General features: G+C 41.7%; 2 protein-coding genes across 5 annotated transcripts in view; one reads left to right on the plus strand and one right to left on the minus strand.

The window, feature by feature from the left end:
- The window catches only part of ILDR1 (immunoglobulin like domain containing receptor 1), a 38,807-nt gene extending 24,111 nt beyond the window's left edge, over positions 1–14,696 (minus strand). For 2 of the 4 annotated variants that reach the window (XM_045185890.3, XM_024578028.4), the window contains exons 1-2: positions 14,460–14,694; positions 714–884 (exon numbers count right to left, since the gene is read on the minus strand). In XM_045185890.3, coding sequence (XP_045041825.2) covers positions 714–884; positions 14,460–14,514 — 226 coding nt within the window. In that variant the 5' untranslated portion in view covers positions 14,515–14,694. Of the gene's footprint in view, positions 1–713; positions 885–14,459 lie in introns of all 4 variants that reach the window. The other 2 variants (XM_024578027.4, XM_024578030.4) reach the window with 2 other exon arrangements.
- A 36-nt stretch (positions 14,697–14,732) lies between these two features.
- The window catches only part of CD86 (CD86 molecule), a 99,586-nt gene continuing 94,331 nt past the window's right edge, over positions 14,733–19,987 (plus strand). The window contains exon 1 of the mRNA XM_045185895.2: positions 14,733–14,802. The gene's annotated coding sequence lies outside the window, so the exon portion shown is untranslated. The remainder of the gene's footprint in view (positions 14,803–19,987) is intronic.

The following is a 19,987-nucleotide window of genomic DNA, read 5'->3' on the forward strand; positions in this document are numbered from 1 at the left end:
TTCTACAAGGTTAATTGTCCCAGGCTGACTGTGGGTATCTAGGTTCCTTTGTTCTTTGAGAGTGGCAGAGGTGAGCAGCTAAGAAGAGTTTCGGTTCCAGACAGCAGAACTGACACGAGTGGGGCAACTGTCACTTAGAGATAGGATTTGGCTGAACATAGGGGAGTTGTGGATCTCAGAGATGTCTAACAACAAATGTACTTCCTGGGGGCAGTGAGCTCCGCATCAGTGAGTATTTAGTCAGTAGAGGAATGACTGTCTACCAGGAAGGCTGGCCACAGAGTTGAACATGGCAATGGGCACAAGGTTCAGAAATGATCATTCCTCATGCACCCTGGGGGATATAGGGGTCTTCTTGTTGGCATTCTAGGGGTGGGGGTGATAAGGGGCAGATCTGAATCCTCATCTCAGTGTGCTCGCATGGACTAGGAGGCAGAACTTACCCTGCCTTTTGCTTGATGCCTGAGCTGCCTTAAATCTTTTTAGAACAAGGTGGGATATAAACTTTTAAATAAATAAAATAGTATGTGATCTTCAATAAGTTATTTCGTCTGCCTGGGCTCAGTTTGCTTATCTATAAAATGAGGAGACTAGATTAAATGATCTTTGGAGCCTCTTCTCACTAACGAGGATTTGTGATCCTAAATAATTCCTACAGCCTAACAGCAGTACCTCACAGAGGGACCCGGGCAGAGGCAGGAGAGGGCACTCACACGCAGAGTAGTAGTCAAAGATGGGATCCTTGCAGAAGGACTTGAAGCGCCACGTCACTACCACGTCCTGGAGCTGGGCAGAGGTGGTGTAGTCACATTTGAGGACGACGGAGGCAAACAGAGTGACATAGCGCTCTGTGTGCTGGACTGTCACCAACAAGGACAGGCACCCTGAAGCCAAGAGCAGGAGACAATGCTGCAGGCAAGCCAGATCTCTGGGAGGTGACCTACTTCTGTGCGAGGGGTAACAAAGGCTATGCAAATGAACACAAATTGCCTGACTGCTTGGGAGCTCACAGGCGGAGTCTGAGTTCTTACACGGCCTGGGTAAAAAACTGCACAATGGTGAAGACAGTGGAGAAAAAGATCAAAGACAACTCCCAAGGAGCTCAAGGTCCATCGGTCCATCGATGGTGGTAACCCATACAACAATAAAGAAATTGTATTAAAATAAGGCGATATTTGTACTAGAGTGACCTTGTTAATACATATATATTCTCACATCACTTTCTTTTAAAAACATTTTCCCATTTACCTAAGGATAAATTCCAACGACCACAACAAGGCCTATAAGGCTGGTCAGTGTGCCTTCAGCCTTTCTCTCCTGCCTCATCTCCCTTCACGCCCTACCTTACAATCAGAGCTTGGCTACTCTGAACTTGCTTCAGTCCTTTCGAGGCTGGGATCGCTGTCTTGCTCGGCTGGAGCACTCTTCCATATCACCATTCTACTCCCTTTGCTAGATTAATTACTATTTATTCCTCAGGTCTTCAGCTGCGCCCTCCCTTCCTCAAGAAGCCTGGCCTTCCTGCAAATCTGGGAAAGGGGCCTCCCTCTGTTTTCTCAACATGCCTCATCTTACCTTAAGGAAGCATTTTCACACTTCTTGCCAACGGCCTGTTTACTATAGGCTCCAAGAAAGCTGACTGGTTTTGTCTCTAACTCACTGTTCAAACCCAAGCACCTCATATTGTGCCTGTCACCTCCTTGGCACCAAAAAATGTCTATTTTAAATGATAGAATGATTGACCAAAAATACATTAACCAGTGGATAAGAGCAGCACAGGTCAACATAAGCATAAAGCAAATGAAAGAAAAAATCAGACTGTGACAAATTTTATCAAGAAAGACTTGAAGGAATTAAAAAGTCTCCCTCCTCTTACCTTCCAAAGATAGAGATGTACTCCAGGTCTGCCTTGATGAAGAACCAGGTGGCACAGAAATGTCAGATGGGACTTTGGCACAGTCAGAGGACCACACATAATTGGCATCTTTAATGTTCCCATGTCAATATGGTTTCTAGGCCAGGTTATAGGGGATCTTCTCATGGGAGGGCTAGTGTGGAGCGGGATTAGTCAAACCTGAGCATACACCACCAGGAAGACTTGAGACAGCCCAGATCAATGTCAACAGGAGTTTCTGATTCAGTAGAACTTGGGTGGGGCCCAAGGGCTTACGTTTCTAATAAATTTTTAGGAGATGTTGATCCTGTTGCTCTGGGCACCATATTTTGAGAAAAACTGGTATAGACTAGATTTAAAAAAAAAAATCCAACCTAGGCTTTGGACTCAGATATGACTTGGTTCAAATCAAACTTTATTACTTAGACATTGGGCAAGTTATTTACTCTCAGTGAATTGGTGTTTCCTTATAAGTGGAGATGATAATAGCACTAACCTCATCAGGTCCTTGCAAGAATTCAATGAAATAATCCACATCCAATGCTTGTCTCATACACTGCCGTGTTAGCATCAGGGTATGAGTCTCTTCCCCTCTTTCCTTTATTACAAGAGCCAAGGAGAAAGAGGTTCAAGTTGGGGTTCTCAGGTGGAGCTGACTTTATTTTAACTGAGTTGATCCCACAAACAAAATAAATACAGACACCCATTACGGAGCAGGTGGGTGGGCTTGACTCAAGAGCCAAAGCCATTGGTTCTGGCTCCTGCCTCACCTTCTGGGCACAGCCCACATAGGATAGTCTGCTGAGGCTTACGATGGACACCTGCACCCACTCTTCTCACGTCCATGGAGAGATCCAAATGCTGCTCAGGACAGACTCTGGCCCCCAGAAATGACCCGAGCCATCTCCAGGGGTATAAATGAGGATGTGCCCGTGGCAGTTGTGCTGTAGAGAGGGTCTACAGAAGTGTAGGGGAGACCTGTGGGCAGGGGAGACTTCACGAAGGAAGAGATTTAAGCTAGACTCTAAGACTCAAAGAGGATAAACATTACACATGAGAAATAGAAGGCAGAGAAGCTCATCATGTCAGGATGGAAGATGAGCAAAGGCTCTTAGCAGGAAGGGGCAATTACTTGGGGAACCTGGAGGGAAGGAACCAACCTAGCTGGCAGCTCTGGCTTAATGGGCGACAGAGGTGATAAATTAGGTGGTGCTGGTATTGGTGACAGGAAGGTGGGGAGATGGAGTACATCACACTCCAATGCCTATTTCTAGTTAATAGATAATCACTGGAGATTTTTCTGAAGAACAATAATAGGGTGACAGTGGTGTTTTAGGAAGATGGATGACTTCCTTATTCAGCAGTTAATGAAAAAAGAACATCATTTTGAAAATAAGCCTTCAGTAGTTTGGGGAAAAATAGCTGCTGTCTGTACTGGCTGTTGGATTCCTGGAAACCAATACAATCAGAACAGAGCAGCCAGTGACCAGCATCTCAAGCCTAATATGGATTCTATCATAATCTGCTTTTTTGTTTTTGCTTCTCTACCCTCACATTTTCTTTCCAGTACTGAACTGAAATGGCCTTTGGAGCTTTTGCCCAACATAGCTTTAACTGAACAGGAGCTATGGGTAACATTCTGACAATGAATTTGTCAACACTAGCTTCTTTTGCACAGTAGTAACACAAATGGATTGGAATAGGGCAGGGGAATCAAACTCATTTTCACTGGGGGGCACACCAGCCTTGCGGTTGCCTTCAAAGGGCCGAATATAATTCGACTCCATAATAGTTAAGGAGAAGTTACATTTATACATTCCTAAAGTTATTTCGGCCCTTTGAAGGCAACCACGAGGCTGGTGTGGCCCCCAGTGAAAATGAGTTTGACACCCCAGGAATAGGGGGAAAAACACTGATTTACAGTCTAAACAAGACCCCAGGTTCATGTAGCACTTTCAAATATTTTCTCTCACACACTAAATATGATCCCTGCGAAGAGAGAAATGTGCCCATTTCATACACAGCAAATTTGAGATCGGAAAACACGACTTGTCTGTGGTCATTTATTTTCTAAGAAAGTATGGTCCAAGATTCGTGCCCTGAGCAGTGCTCCTGCCACTCTGCCTAGCTGTTCTTTACGTAAAGCAGCACATTTGGTATTCATTGGCTTGCAAAGAACTAGAACATCGGTCCAGGCTACGTGAACAATAATTAATATGTAATTAGCCACTGTCACTCTGATACAATTATTAATAACCTGCATGTTCTTTATTTTGCTAAATGGTAATTCAACATAAAAAGCAATTTATCAAAAAGACCCTACTCAACATTATTTGTATAGAGGTGAAACATTTAGGGAAGGACTGGGGCTTCCTGGGAGTCAGAGGAAGTTTGGCTGGAGCCAGAAGTTGCTCTGGAGTAGCTCTGAAGATTGCTGAACCTGACACTCTGAGGCAGGAGAACAGGGACAAGGGTGATCACCTTCATTATCAAATCCTCAGTCAGCTCCCCTTCCATGAACGCTCTTATTATGGGCAAATAACACCTGGGGGCAGAGAACTCACCTTTTCCAACGTCAACACTGGCTATGCTGCCTTTTATCCTCTCTCCAATTTCATCCCTTATGGGAATTTCAAGCCTTAAAATACGCCAGGTTCCCAGATAGTTTGAGCACATTGAGCTCACTCACAGTCCCTCCAGGGGTCTGCCAGCCCCATAGCATCCGGCACAGTTCTCAGACCCTCCCCCACGTGTTCCCAGCCCCCACCACCATCACACAGAAAATAAGGAAGGGTCCCAGGATAAAAAGTAACTGAGCAACCAGCAAACCCTTCTCCCTTCTTCTAGGTCGTTGGCCTGGATCTCAGCATCCACTGTTACATACATTGTCTTTAATCTACACAACCCCCCTAGAGTGGGATCAGCCCTGCTCATCTATGTGGGCCAAAGTTCAGACAATAAACTAAGCCCTCTCAGCTTCAGCATTTGAATTTAGGGCTTGATGACACCAAAACCCAATCTTTTTTTTATTTTTTAACCCAAACCTGATCTTTCCCAAGCAGGCAAGTTTAACCTCCTAAGTGGAAGTCAGGCACTGGACTCTTTAAATGCAGGAGGATCTTTCAGATCAAGAAGACAAAGGAAGTAGCAAGTCCATCTCAAAGGCAAAAACCTCCCATCTTTCTCTCCCATGCTGTAACTTCTCTGAAAAACTAACCACATTGGGCATGCACACTACTACGCAGCTAGGGGTTTTCAAGAAGAGGCCAAAAGCAGCAAGATCAGGGCTGAAAATATGAACAGATTCAAAGAGATAAATGCACTGTTTATAGATGGCATTATGCTCTTGTATTTTTTTAATTTGATCTTTATTGTATTTTTTTCCATTACCATTTAGTCCTCTTATACCTCCCTCCCTCCAGCAATTCCCACACTATTGTCCATGAGTCCTTTTTCTTCAATCCTCCCACCCCCTAACCTCCACCCCCCACATCATTGCTCTTTTAAACTTAGTACTACTAGCTTTTAAATTCATAAATTATCTTTTTATTCTTACATTTATTTTCTTCATCTTGTGGCATCACCTTATCCCCAATTCGTTGCTACCTATTTCTTAGCTGTGTCTATCATTTTTCCCTTGAAAACTTAATTCTAGAGACTGACTTCCTGAGTTCAGATTCTACCTTCACTCCCCACCAGCTAAAAGAGCTAACAAGGTACTTCCAAACTCCAGTTGTTTCTTTACACACAAAATTGGGACGATACTAATATTTGCCTGATGGGGTTGTAGTGAGGATTAAATGAAATAAATGTCCATTTAGCAAAGAGCCTGGCACATGCCAGAAACTCAATAAACATTAGCTATTATTTGCATCAACTGTATGCATCTTGCCTACCTTAAAATATTGAGGTCAACTGAGATTATCATGTGAAAGCATTCTGAAAGAATTAAAATGATACAAACGTAAACTATCACCACTGTCTTCTTTTTGCAAAATGAGTGAGTGCATTAAAAGCTTTCAAAGCTGCGTCACTTTATACTCTGGCAAACCTGTTCACACTTTGCCTCCTCTGTGAAAGAGGAAGAGAGGGAGTCCTGTCATTTAAGGATGGAAAGGTAACTTCAGATGAGGTACTAGAGCTCATGGGAAGGAGGGAAGGGGAAGGGGATTCTCTGTTTCCCGCCATGAGGTACTTTCCAAGATGAGGCTGCCGTGGAGAGTGGGGACTACCATCTGACATTAAAGTCAAAGAAAAACATACCAAAAAAGAAGAGTATCTTTACAACTAAATGCTATGTGTTCCCGAATACAAGCATATCTTTGTACATTTATTTTTTCATTGTCTTCCCTGTCTACAATCATATTGGGCAGATGTTTTACAGTTTCTACAACATATTATCCACACAGCATAGGGACACAGGTACAAAGCTTCTTTCTTCCTTCCTCTCTGAAGGAAGTTTAACCTTCCTTCCTTCCTTTCTTCCTTCCTAACTGAGAACTATTTTCAGAACTTTAGATGGCATTTCCCCTCCTTTCCACAGGGAGGGTCCTGCCTAAAAGGGGATGGTGGCCAGGGAGGGAGAGGAAGGAAGGAAGGACCATGGCCTGGTGGTGACGGGTGACTAAAGGTCTCAATTCCTGAGTGTTTTTCAGGTACCCAGGCACCTCTGATCCAATAAGCATGTCAACAAAAAGTACACAGGTTTAATCCTATCAGAGTTTATCTCTGAGCAAGCTATCTCCTCAAGTATATTTGCCATTAGTAGTTATTCTATTTCCTTAGATAACAGTGCAAATATGAGAGAACTGAAGGGGAAGAGCAACTGGCAATGAGTACAGACAAGAAGTAAGGGATCCAGGGAGTTAGGAGAGGGCTGGGGCAGGGAAGGAATTATGTCTATATACTACGGATTTAACGAAGGTCTGGCTTGTGGGGCTCAGCAGTGCTAGGCTTGGAGTGGCACTAAAGCATGAGGCTGGCTACCCTGTGGAGGAGAGTGACATATACTGGGCACTTGTATGGTATTGGGTGCTTTGTTATATGGTATCTCATTTAACTTTTGCAAAAATCCCATGAGATAAGCTTTATTTTTATCTCAATTTCATAGGTCAAGAAAATCCACAGGGAGATTAACTGATTTAAGGTCACACGGCTAGAAAGTCGCAAAGCTAGATTTAAATTTACATCTCTCAAATTCCAAAGCGTACGCTGATTCCGGCATGCCGACTGCCTTCTGAGTAACTGTTTCTAATGGTGGAAGTTTAACCTTTAATGGATATTTACTTTAAGGCACTCTCACAGACTCACTTTAACCATTTTATATAAAAACACTTTTTTTCCTTTTTTGTAATATAAAATAAATAATAAGAAACTTCCAACAATAAAGAAGGGCATAAAGCAAACACTTCCTTCTTGCTCACCATGCACTCCACTCCCTAGAGGGACCCCTTTTGATGATTTGGTGTATATTCCTCCACAGCTTTTCCTATGCTACTCTTTAAAAAAAATGTAATCATATTATATGTATTGACTTACAACTTTGTTTTTCTTCAAACTAATGTTATATCATTATATTCTATAGATCGAATTATTTTACAGGTCTAATTATTTTAGAGGCTGCCTAATAATTCACTACATGGATGAACAATATTTATTTACCCATTTTCCTAATAATAGGCATTTAGTTTGCTTCTAATTTATCACTATTACAGATGACGCTGACATGAATTGTTAAAATGGCTGTCTTTATATAAAGTACCTCTTCACATGCATGCCTTCCAGTAGGATATGTTTCTTAAAGTGAGATCGCTGGATCAAAGGAAATAAGGCTTTTATATTTGAATAGAAACTCCAGGAAAGAAATCTATACTCGCATTCCCATCAACAGTGTGGCAGTCCCATATTTCACCACAATCTTTCCAATGAGGGAACATATCAATCTTTAAAAATTTTTGATAAACTACAAGGTGAAAAAATAGCCACTCAGGTGGTTTGAACTTGCTAATTCTTTAAGGGTAGAAGATAAAACCTGGTTGAGAGACAGAGCCTCGGAGTTTCCCAAAGTCTGTCGATCAAATCAGTGACTCATCCATCTCCCCACATGCTAATCTCAGATCATATGCAAATCTGGGTCTCACCAGAATGACAAATCTCTGCGTCCCCTGGGTCTTCAGAGGTCATCCACTCACTTAATTTACTGAATACCTACGAGGAGGCAGGCACCATGCTACACGATGGGCGTGCAGTAGCAAATCGGAGAGACAATGCCTCCGCACTGCTGGAACTATACTCTTGGCGCGGGAGTCTGCAATAAGTAAGTAAACACAGAGACAAGGAAGGTACTTCACGGCTAAGCTTTATAGGGTTGCTCAGAAACGGACAGAGCTTTGGATATAAATCCTACTACTATATAATAAAGGACAAGAGAGGCACATGAATCCAAATACTCCTGGTAGCTCTTCTTGGTTGTTCCAAACTTTAAATCAAGCCCCACATCTAAATCAACATCCTTCTATGCAAACCTGGGCCTCTTTGATTTCCCATCTCAGTGAATTGGCAGCACTGAAAACTAGGAACCATTCTTGACATCTCTTTCCCCCTCACTCTCCATATATAATTTATTGTCAAATTGGTTTTATTTATCTCCTAAGTATTTCTAGACTCTCTTGACCTCTCTGTCCACCCTCACCCCCACCCGAATACATGCTACCATCACTTCCAGCCTGGATACTGCCTAAGCTTTGCTGTACCTGCACATACTCTGGTTTTCAGCCATGTGGATTCCACACTGCCATCAGTCTCCCAACTCCCGCTCTTTAAAAATCTCCAAAAGCTCTCCCTTCACTGTTTAAAAATCTCCAAGAAGCTTCCTACCATGACCTATGAAGCCATGCATATCTGGTCCCACACGCCACTCTGACCTCATTTCCATCACACGCCCTGTGACTTCCTACACTCAGTCACACTAACATTCTTCCCTTCCCTCATGCCCACTGAGCTCCTCGCTAGCAGCCTCGCAGATGCTCTTCCTTTAGTCTGAAATGATGACTCCTCAGCTCTCAACTCAAGCATCAGCTTCTTTGGGGAGGGCCTCCTGAGTGAGCAAAATCCATCTATTATGTGTTGCTGTGGCCCCTTATAGCTCTTTCTTATGGTTCCTGCCATAGTTGCACTTCTACATTTGCTTGCATTTCCTTTAGGCTTTAAGCACTAGGGGCCAGGGCCATGTGTGCTTTTGTTTGCCAGCACACCTGTTGGTTAATTACCCAGCATCTCATTCCACTGCATTTGTTGAGTGAAAGAAAAAATAAACTTCATATGACACAGGGCAAACTGCTTAGAATGAATTTTAAGTGCTCTAAAAGTACAAAAAATAAAGTCAACCATTTGTAGTATGTTCAGATAAAAAGCAAGGGTGAAGGGTGTGTGTTGGGGAAGAGGGAGTACAAGAACATGCCATATCAGTGGGGACAAGGCCGCCCAAGGTGGTGAGGTGAGAATGGGTGAGCCTTGAATGCCACACAAAGAGCTTTAACCCACTCTTACAAGCAGTGGGGATCTAGTGGAGGTTCTTGGAGGATTAACCTGGGTAAATTAACCTACTATCTGGGTAGAAGAATGGCTGCAACTAGACAGAGAGGTAGCAGGTTGAGAGGCAAGGGGGCTGTCAAGATGCTTAAGGTAGGCTAGTGCGAGGTTTGTTGCCTGGAATAAAAAAGAAGGGACAGATCCTGGGATTAAGCAACAGAATTTGGTTTTAAACTGAATTTTCAAAATGAAAAACATGTCAAAACTGCTTGCCTCCGACTCTATCTTACCCTAAGATTCACACACTTGAGGATACAGAAATAAGGACTAGAAAAAGATGACATGATCAGAGTCTTCCTGATTTTTAAAACAACAATTTTATTTTTCTCCCAACAACTTCAAATAAGGAAATAAAATATTAAGTTGAAGAAAACCCAGGCAGTCGACGATACATTAATTACCTGGCATCTCATTCTACTGCATTGTTGTTGGGGCAAGATGTTTAATAAGCAGCATTTAGTTAGACATCCAAGAGGCAGTCCATTTCTGCTTCTGCATCCAAAGATTCAATGAGACAAAACCACCGCACCCCATGGCATGAAACAGATGAAAGAGCAATGGACTGAATGAGGACGCCAGGGTTCTTGTCTCAGCTCTAAAACTAACTCCATTGTTTCAACCTGAGATGTGTGATTTCCCTGAACACAGATTTCCTCATCTGCAAAACTTGCCAAAAGGAGAAGACAGGAACTAGGAGTGACTTCTTCTTCTGCTCAGCAGAGCACTGGCATTCTGGGCAGGTATTTCTGGGCTCCATGGAAAAAAAGGGAGCTGTCCAGTGGGCAGCTCCCACAGGCCCCTCACCCTGAGAAGCTCCACTTTACTATCTGCTATGCCAGGGATCAAGATGTCATTAAGTCTTCAGTATGATCCCAGCCTTCATTCACACCCTTCAGTAAAAACAAGTTCTAGATGCTAAAACTCTTGTCTGATTCAGCTGTCTGATTTCCCAAAGAATAACATTTCGTGTTGATAGCTGTGTTGACCCGTAAGTTAACACCACTCTATGATCTTATTTTTCACAAAAGCACAAGTGACACACCCTTTCATAGTTTGAAGGAAAAACTGAATTTGCATTCCAGGAATAAACTTTGAGGTTGGATGAACATAACCAGAGACGTTAGCCAATAATACCAAGGGCTGCAGGTACATACATTAGCCTTACCTTATTATTTTATTTTAAGAAGCAAGTATTACCTGTATGATAAAAATTTATTTCTTAAAAACAAACAAACCCTCTGACAACTGATCTCTCCACAGCTCAGAGCACAGGGACTAGGGTAACTTCCCAGGACTCCCTGACCTCAGCGCCCTGCCATATCGACTAGTGAGTACCCAGATCTGACATCATTTCACTAGTGGCCTACACTTTGCAATTGCAGAAGCTTGGATGCAAATCAGAGGATCGGGTTGACTCCTCTCTAGAAACAGAAGAAAATAAGGTGATGGAACAAAATGAACATACTCTAGCATGGAGGTTTCCAAAGTTCTTATCACAATTTGCAGTGGATCTTGAGAAAATCAACTTCCTGGGTTTTTTCTATTTAGTATTGCTAATTCGGGGAGTATTATCTATGAACTTAAATGTTATAACATAATATTTGATGTCGATTTGTTATTCTTTTATCCAACATAGTAATGGGGTTTGATGTATGTGTGAACCTTGTGTTTCTATTTTGCAAACTGTGCGTGTGTTTGTTTACATGTCACAAAGGTATGTCTTCCTGGGGGCTATGAAAAAACGAGTCTGAAAAACACTGCTTTGGTAGATACTGGGAGTAAGAGAGAAAGAGGATCTTCACCAGTTTGATTTTAGAGACATTTTAGTAAGTTTGGTTTAAAAATAAAGAAGTGAGGGCAGTGGGGAGGGACCAGTATTTCCTGAGTGATGACCATGTTGTAGACACTGTGCTTGATCTTAACCCACTTAGTAAGAGTTGGCCTTTTGGTGGGAGGAAGGGAGTGGGGAGAAAAACGGCTTGTCAGGAATTTTGCCTGGATGAAGGGAGACTCATTCAAAGTTACACCTAATAAGAGGCAGATTCTGAAATCCAACCTGACAGTCATCTGACTATTAATTGCAGTTTCTTAGCTGTAGGTGAAGAACGCATAGAGAAGCCTAAATTGTTTCTTTAAAGTGAGCTGTATAAAATCCTACTTGGGTTCTAAATCATGATCACCGTAGTCACCATGGCTAACATTTATTAAGCCCTCACTTTATTCCAGGAACTGTATTAAGTGCTTTAAAACCTTCATTTCATTTAATTCTCACACACAAAAAAAACCCTTATGAGATATGTACTGTAGTCATCCCAGTTTACTGGAGGCTTTTAGCAGTTCAGTAAGCTGACCAACATCATGGATGCAAAATCCAAATGCATATTAAATAGTTGAATGCAGCTTTATTTACATTTCCTATACACGTTCAGGGTCTGTGCCTAGTAAAAGAGCTATTTCCCCCTCAAAGTGTTGGAGTCAAAACAGTTGAAATCTCAACTTCTTACCTATGAAATAAAAGTGAGATTAGATGTTCACTTCAGTCTTTTTCATTCAGCATTCTCTGGTTCTATTGGGTTGGCCAAAAAGTTTGTTTGTTTTTTTCCATAAAATAAACATTTTTCATTTTTACCAATGACTTTATTGATTTGGATATATTGAGTATGTTGGCTGTCTCCTGCTATTGGCTTCTAGTCGGGCAGGGATGCTGCTAAACATCTTCCAATGCATAAGGCAGGCCCACAGCAAAGAATTATTTGGCCAAAATGTCAGCAGTACCGAGAAACTTCGCAAACCACTTTGACACGTTTGATCAGTCACAGCACTTTCTCCATACACTGCACAAATCCTTTTTTGCACTTCAGTTATGTTTTTATCTTTCTTGAAATAATAAAGCATAATACACAGAAAATGTTGCGCATTTTCTTCCATCTTCAATACTGAAATGGCTGCACAAAAATTCACCAATTTTGGTAAGCCTTTTTTAAATGCACGCTGATATGACAGCTGTCACAATACAATCTAACCAAATTGTTTTGAATGAAGTTAAAGACCACTAAGCACAACTAGTGCCATCATACAGCAAAAATTGTTTCTTTATGAAACGACCTTTTGGGCCAATCCAATAAAACATGTCATGCATTTAAAGAATGTCGGGCGAATGTAACAGTCTTTATTATTTTACTCCAATATCCTGGCTCTTCACACTGCATGCTTAGTTCATAGACACCTGGAGCTCCGCTTTCTGAAGTCCCTGCACACTCAGCAATTGGCTTACTAGAAAAATATCCCCTTTGGTTATCATCACTATATTTGAAAGTTGTTAATTGTTCAATATTCTTCATAAAAACTGAATAACTTTTAAAACATTATGCTGGTGATCTAAGGATTGGGGTTTATACCCTAATGGGATTTTTCTCTGTAAGGCTTTTTTTCTTGTCCTATTGACCTGGACAACTGCTGGCTACAAGGTCCATACTGGGCACTTTCTGGCTTCTTTCAGCTCATGAGCACTCGGGGGAAGGGATGCCCAGGTGCAGAGGTGGTGGTAGACCGCCATTTTCCTAAAAAGGCAGATAAGGGAACTTTAGAAATCCCTAGCTGCTGTGGACTTTGAGCTGAACACACAAGGCATCAAAGAGAAAACTGCAGAACTGGGATTTTCATGAGTTTGCCTTCATAGTCCAAACTGCTGACTGCCCTGGTGGAATTTCAGGCACTCTGACTTAGGTGAGGTTTGGTCCATTTTCTTGTGTATCATGGGTGTCCAATATCTAGTCTTGTCAGTTTCAGGTAATTTGTAGGCCCTACTTCCTGCAGAAAATGTGGTAAGCTAGAGGACCTTAGGGATACCAATTTTCGAGTTTTCTACCCTTTTGCAATCATCCCTCAGCTTAATTAAGCTTAAGTTATTGTAGAATCTTGTCTGAATGAATTTTCATTACATCTGAGTGATTTTCATGGCTTAGTAAGCTTGTAAAAATGGAATTCTGCCTGTACCTTCAGATTATATCTTTTCCCTCAGAAAAACACAAGACTTAAATTGGTCTGTGAGAAAATTGAGCTGACCTCCCACTGACAAAGGTAAGAGGGCAGTTATTCCTAAAAGGTGGGGGTGGGGGCGGGGGGAGGAGAAAAAGGTAAAACAAAATAAAACAGGGCAGAACCCGGAAGGGAAACGATAAGTTCTGGTTTGCAAGATCACACCTACACCCTCACTGACAGGGGCTGAAGAGCCTGTACACGCCGCCATTCCGCTACCCTCGGCTACCAGGTTTCACTCATGCGGATCTGCACTTCTGTTACATTCCCGGGAGATAAAAGCCGAGACACACAAAACCATGCTTTCCAAAGCAGACAGGGGATTGGCACAGAGGTTGAAGTCGAAGGAGTGATGGGTGGGTGGACACCCGAGGGGGAGATGCTAAACAAGGTGGAAATTAGGGAGGCGGGTGAATAGCAAAAAAGTATACAAGTGACCCTGAAGATGGTTAGCAAAGAGCTAAATGTTGTGGTCCTGTAAAATATATTGAGTCTTAATGAACATCCATTATATGCTCGAGGACACATTATAATCTCCCAGGAGTGAAATAAATGCATTTCTGGGCCAATATGGTTGTCATCACACCCCAAAACTAAAAGCAAGTATCAAGATGTGAGGAAACAGTAATTAGGAATTGTAGAAGTGGTGCTACCGCCTCTATCAGTTCAGCTTTAGAGACTAAGAAGTGCCTAGAGACTGCAGGAAGGGAAGCCTAGAGGTTTTTTTTTTTTCTTAGTTGCACCTGTTTCTGAAGGGCCTGGGCTAATGAGAGGAAAACAACAGGTTCCCACAGGTGAAACTATCCAGTCCCCGCACCTCCTGGCGCCCGTGCCAAGAGCCAGCGGAGCGCGGCCCAGGCCTCGGCTGCCCGGCCCGTGGCCAGCTCTGCAAGGCAGGCAACAATGGCTTCCAGTCTCCTCGGGCCCAGGCGCTCACCTTTTGGGAGCCAGGTGAAGAGCAGTAGCCAAGGTGCAGGTAACTCGAGGCCCATGCTAGCCCCTCTCTAACCCCTTTCAGCTCAGGTGCTCGGGGGCACTCTTCATCAGCTGCCTCCGCAGGACTCAGCACTTTTGCAGGAATGCCTCGGCTTTCCCCTCGCTCCTCGCAGCGGTGAGAGGGCCGGCCCGGCGGCGGGCAGGTACTCGGGCTCATCCCCACCTGAGCCGCTCGCCGCGGCTCCGCCTCCCACACCCGCGCCGCCGTTTCCTGCTCCGCCCCAGGTTCCCCAAGACTGCGGCCACCTCGCTGACCAGCCACCACGCTGCCTGCAGGCTGCCAGGTATTTTCCCCTCTAGACCGAAAAGCGTCTCCTGCCACTCATCCCTCTCGCCGGTAGAGAATGTTACCATTTTTCTCCAGAAGTTCTCGGGAACTCCTACCTCTAGATAATCTCTCACCATGTTTTTGTAGAATTATGTAAACGTAAACTTACTACGGAGTATTTCCTGCGTATTGTTTTCATTCACTCATACGATCTTGGAAAGCACCCCCCCCCCCCAACTAAGTACACACCAATATGAAGTTTACACTGTCTATTCAGGTTTTCTAGAAACTAAAGACATAGGGTATGAACTAGAGAAATAAATAAACTTAATGACAATTATAGAAGTAACAGGTGTTTATTATGAGTTAGAAAACTATAAATTCATGGAAATAAAATATCCTGTGGTACATTTTTTCCCCTATTTTTTCCCATCCTGCATGCAGCTCAGCCCTCAGAGACCTCAGCCTTCCCAAGGTCAAAGATTCTAGGACTCTTTACAACAGGCCTCTTAGGATAGAACTTGTCTCTGCTTCTTCCTTAGCAGGAACCCACAGGAAGGGGAAAAGGAAAATAGAGGAGGAGGGCACGTTTGCCTTCAGTTACCAACCAATAACGTTAATTTGGAAAATCACCTATACAGTGGTCAACGTAAATAGACAGCAAGCCATTTCATATGCCTTTCCCTTATCAGGGATTCTTCGTCATCCTCCCCCTTCTGCAGCAAACACAATTCTCCTTCCTCCCAGCCACCATCTTTCTCCTCAAGAAAAGAATTATAAAGATGCATTTAACATGGTTTCTGCTCCTCAGAACATCTCCCTTCTGGTTACCAACCTTAGAAGTCAATATTATTTCTCCTAAGTGTATCCCTGCCCTGCTCTCTCTGAAGAGTCCTCTTCACTCATGTTACTGGTGTCCCTCATCTCACCTCCACCCAGAGAAATATCCTTGTCCTGAATCTGACTGGAGTTCTCAACACAGACCCTTCTGCCCATCTTCCCTCCTCCCCCTCCACTCCTGGGTCTGGCGTCTTGGTTCCCTAATTGGGCCTCTCCACTTTACATGTTTTTCTTGTAGTTTCTCTTCCAGAAAATAGGAAGTAAATTTAGGAAGTCATGACCAAGGGCAGATGGCACAGTATGTTTAGCAGTCTTTACATCTTCCACAGTGGAATCCCAGCACAATAGCAGCAGGATACAATTTGAGTGAAGGGTACCCCCCCCCCCCCCCGTCCCCATCTAGAGGCCCTGCACATGCTCCCAGGAACATTGTATGTGTTTGAGTGTTTGTAACCCTGAAGGATTTGTGTGGTTGCTGCTTACTGAGTTGTTCGAGGCAAATTTTCAGTCCCAGTCTAAATAAGAATGAACCTTCTCCTTCCCATACCTACCTCCCATGCCCCTCAGACTTGCTTTGGGATAAAGGTCATTTTAATATTCATTGAAGCCAGCATTTCTCCATGTTTATTTCATGGAACAGTAGTTTCATGGAATGTTAATAAATAGTATATGGGATCAAATAAATTCAAGAAATGCTAGATTAAACTGAATAAAATATTTTCTCAGGACTTGTCAAACCCTTAGGGTGCTAGTGTATATTTGAATTTCCAAGGGAATATTTCTCAGCATTATTCAACCACAAAACCATTTTTTTTGCCCCCTACACACATCTTAGGCAGATGCGTCATGGATATTTTGGGAAGTCCTGGTGTTCTAAACATGATTGGGGAGGATACTTTGGAGACTTCTGTAGGAACGATAAAAAGACGACTTTAACAAAGGTTATCCAAATGCAGGAGAATTAGGATTTTTATTTTCTCTTGGGAATCACTATTCAGTTGAACATCTGCCTCTATGGCTTATTTTAGAGTGAACACTTCATGGTTAACTTTCTATGTTTCTCTGTCTACTTCATGCAACTTTTTTTCTTCACCACTTATGTATTATGCACCAAGCAACATTCTATGTACTTTACATGCATTATCTCATTAAATTCTCACAATAACTGTATAAAATAAGTTATTATCACACTTTACAGATGTGAAAGCTGAGGTACAGGGAAATACCTTGCCCAAGGCAACAAAGATAGTAAGCAGTGGAGTTATGAGTCTAAGTGAGGTAGTCTGATTCCAGAACTAAAGCCCTTAGCTATTACTCCATGCACTTTCATATAGCTCTATCTCCATCTGTATTAACAGCTAACTGGCTGTGTCATTGTGTGCTAATGCCGTTTCTTTCCACATATGTCATTTAGCTTTACATAAAGAAAATTCCATTCACTGGCATGAGCTCTCCTGGGCCAGTCATTGTGCCAACATATGCTATTAGTCCGTTAAAAATTAGATAAGGGTACACATTTAACTCAGAACAAAAACCAATTATTTCATTGCTAAATATAGAAGTAAAAATCACTTGACTTGCTGATAGTGACTGAGACCAAAGTGTACTCATATACAAAGTAATAATTACAATTTATTACTACAATTTATTACATATTGTGGTAGGTGTTATTCTAAGCACTTTTTTTGTATTAACTTGAATAATTCTCTCAACAACACTGTGAGACAGGGACTGTCATTGTCCTCATTTTACAGCTCAAAAACTTGAGGCACAAAGTTCAGTTACTTACTCAGGATCACCCAGCTTGTAAGTAGCAGAGCTGAGATGCAAACTCAGGCCATTTGCCTTCAGAGCGTATACCCTTTATCACTACCCTAGCCATACTATGCTTTCTTGTGTCAGCTGGTCCAGGGTCTAACCACAAAGTACTGAGTTTGTGATGTCATCATGTGTAATCACACTTGCCAGTTGAAATTGTGTCTATGAGTATTTCTGAATACTGCATGTGTGTGCACATGTGCCTCTGTAGTTGAGAATAATGTGATATTTGTTCATCTACAAATGTATATTTATCAAGAATTGAGAAAAGAAATGTCAGAAAAGGAAATAAATATGTAAGTAAAAACATCTTGAGGCAGTTAAAGCTAAAGAAAGGCAAGAAATGAAAGTACTAATACTGCAACATTTGTAATACAGTTGGCCCTCTGTATCCAAAGTTTCACATCCTCAGGTTCAACCAACCGAATCTCTCACAAATACACAAGACCAATTAAAGGGCTTGAGGATCCATGAATATTGGTATCTATGTGGAGTTCTGGAACTAATACCCCTGTGGTACAACTGTACATATTATTCATCTTTGTATGCCTAGCATCTAGCATAATACCCAGCATATAGATAGTGCTCAATAAATATTTATTGAGCTATTTATCCATAGTTCTTGGGAGGTGAGCTGTGAGTGGGGTTCAAAATGAATAAGACTTTGCAAACCAAGCAGAGAGAAGAGCATGTGCAAAAAATTATGGCACCAAGAAATAGCATAGCTAAACTATAAGCATTTAAAATTTGCTAGACTATAGCACAAGGTGGAGATCGGTAGGAAAGTATGTTAGAAAGTTAGCCAGGGTAAATAAAGGGCTTGCATAACCAGCTAGAGAAATAAGACTTTATACAGTAGACAATGGGAAGCCAGTGAAGGGTTTTAAGCCTGGCAAACATGATCAAACTTGTATTTTAGAAAGATAAACTTGGCAGCAGTGCAAAGAATAGTAGGCAAAAAACGAGATGAAAGGCAGGCAAAATAGTTAGGAAACTGTTACTATAGTCAAAGTGGTAGATACTGAGGCCTCATGCCAATCACTGGTTGTTGGGAATGGAGAGGAGAGAATACTTTGGCTGATAAATTAGATGTGGAAATTGAGATAAAAAAATATAAGTTCCTGACTATTAAGCCTGGGTGGATGGTATTGCATTTAAAGAACATAGATATATAGAAAGGTTTTGAATCACTTCATATGCATTGTACCTGAAAATATAGTGGACTATCCAAATGAAATGCCTATGGATGGTTGGAATAGTTTGTTAAATGCAATCGATTGAATGCGGTTGGTAGGCCCTACATATCTATATAAGGAAGTCTGAGTCAGTAGGGTCCTGGGTGACCTACTTTTTGGTTAGTAGGATATAATAAGATAGTTAATCTTGGAGTAAAGCTAAAAGCAAGAGGTGGAGGAATCTAGTAAAAGGAGTCTGGGAGCAAATATGTTCATTATTACCACTCCTACTCAATATTATATTAGATATCATAACTAGCACAATAAGAAAATAAAAATAAAACAGCTGAAAATGAAGAATAAAGATGTTACAGTATTATGATTATATAGAATATTGAGAATCTTATGTATAAGGACCAACAAGAGAGGTTGCTAGAAACAAGGACAATATATTAATATCACTAGAATTTGTATATACCAGCAACATCAATTGGGAAGTATGACTTTAAAATATACATGTGCAATAGAAATAAATCTATAAAGTAATAGAAATAAGCCCAACAATACATGTGGAACAGTTTTATAGAGAAAATTATTAAAGTTACAGAAAACATTTTTAAAGACAAATAAATGCAAAGATGTACCATGTTCATGGATAAGAACATTCAGTATTACTAAGGATGATTATTTCTCTAAATTTAATCAGTAAATCCTGTATTTTTCTTAAAAAAATACAAAAATACCTCCTCAGAACTTCATAAGTCATTTCTAAAGTTGAATGGAAATTATAGGTAGTAGTCAAGCTAACATTGAAGAGAAATAAGAAGGAAGAGGGAAATTCACCTCTTAAAATGATAAAACTAGAGCAATTAAAACAATGCGACATTCATGTATATGAGGTCTGTCCAGAAGGTATCCAGCCATGTAATATGAAAAATAGAGACATTTATTGAAGAAGATACAAGATACAAGAAACATTGTACATAGGATAATGACACATCAGTCCCCTTCAAAGTAGACACCTTGGGACCTTACACAATTCTCCCAATCACCATCAGCTGCCCCATCATATTTTCCTGAATTTCATCGACTGTCTGAAATCTCTTCCCTTTCAAAGGTGATTTTAGTTTTAGGAAAGCCAGAAGTCACAGGATGTCAAATATGGGCTGTAGGGGGACTAAGTCACCTGGGTGATTTGATGTTTTGCCAAAAAACTCTGCATGAGACATGATGCCTGAGCGGGTACATTGTGGTGATGAAGCTGCCAATCACCAGTTGCCCATAGCTCTGGCCTTCTAAATCATCTAAATAGTTACCGCAGAGGAATGTTCAAGTTTAACACAAAATTTGATACAGCTCTGTTGCTCT

The sequence above is a fragment of the Desmodus rotundus genome, chromosome 2, assembly GCF_022682495.2.
Source record: "Desmodus rotundus isolate HL8 chromosome 2, HLdesRot8A.1, whole genome shotgun sequence".
NCBI lineage: Eukaryota > Metazoa > Chordata > Mammalia > Chiroptera > Phyllostomidae > Desmodus > Desmodus rotundus.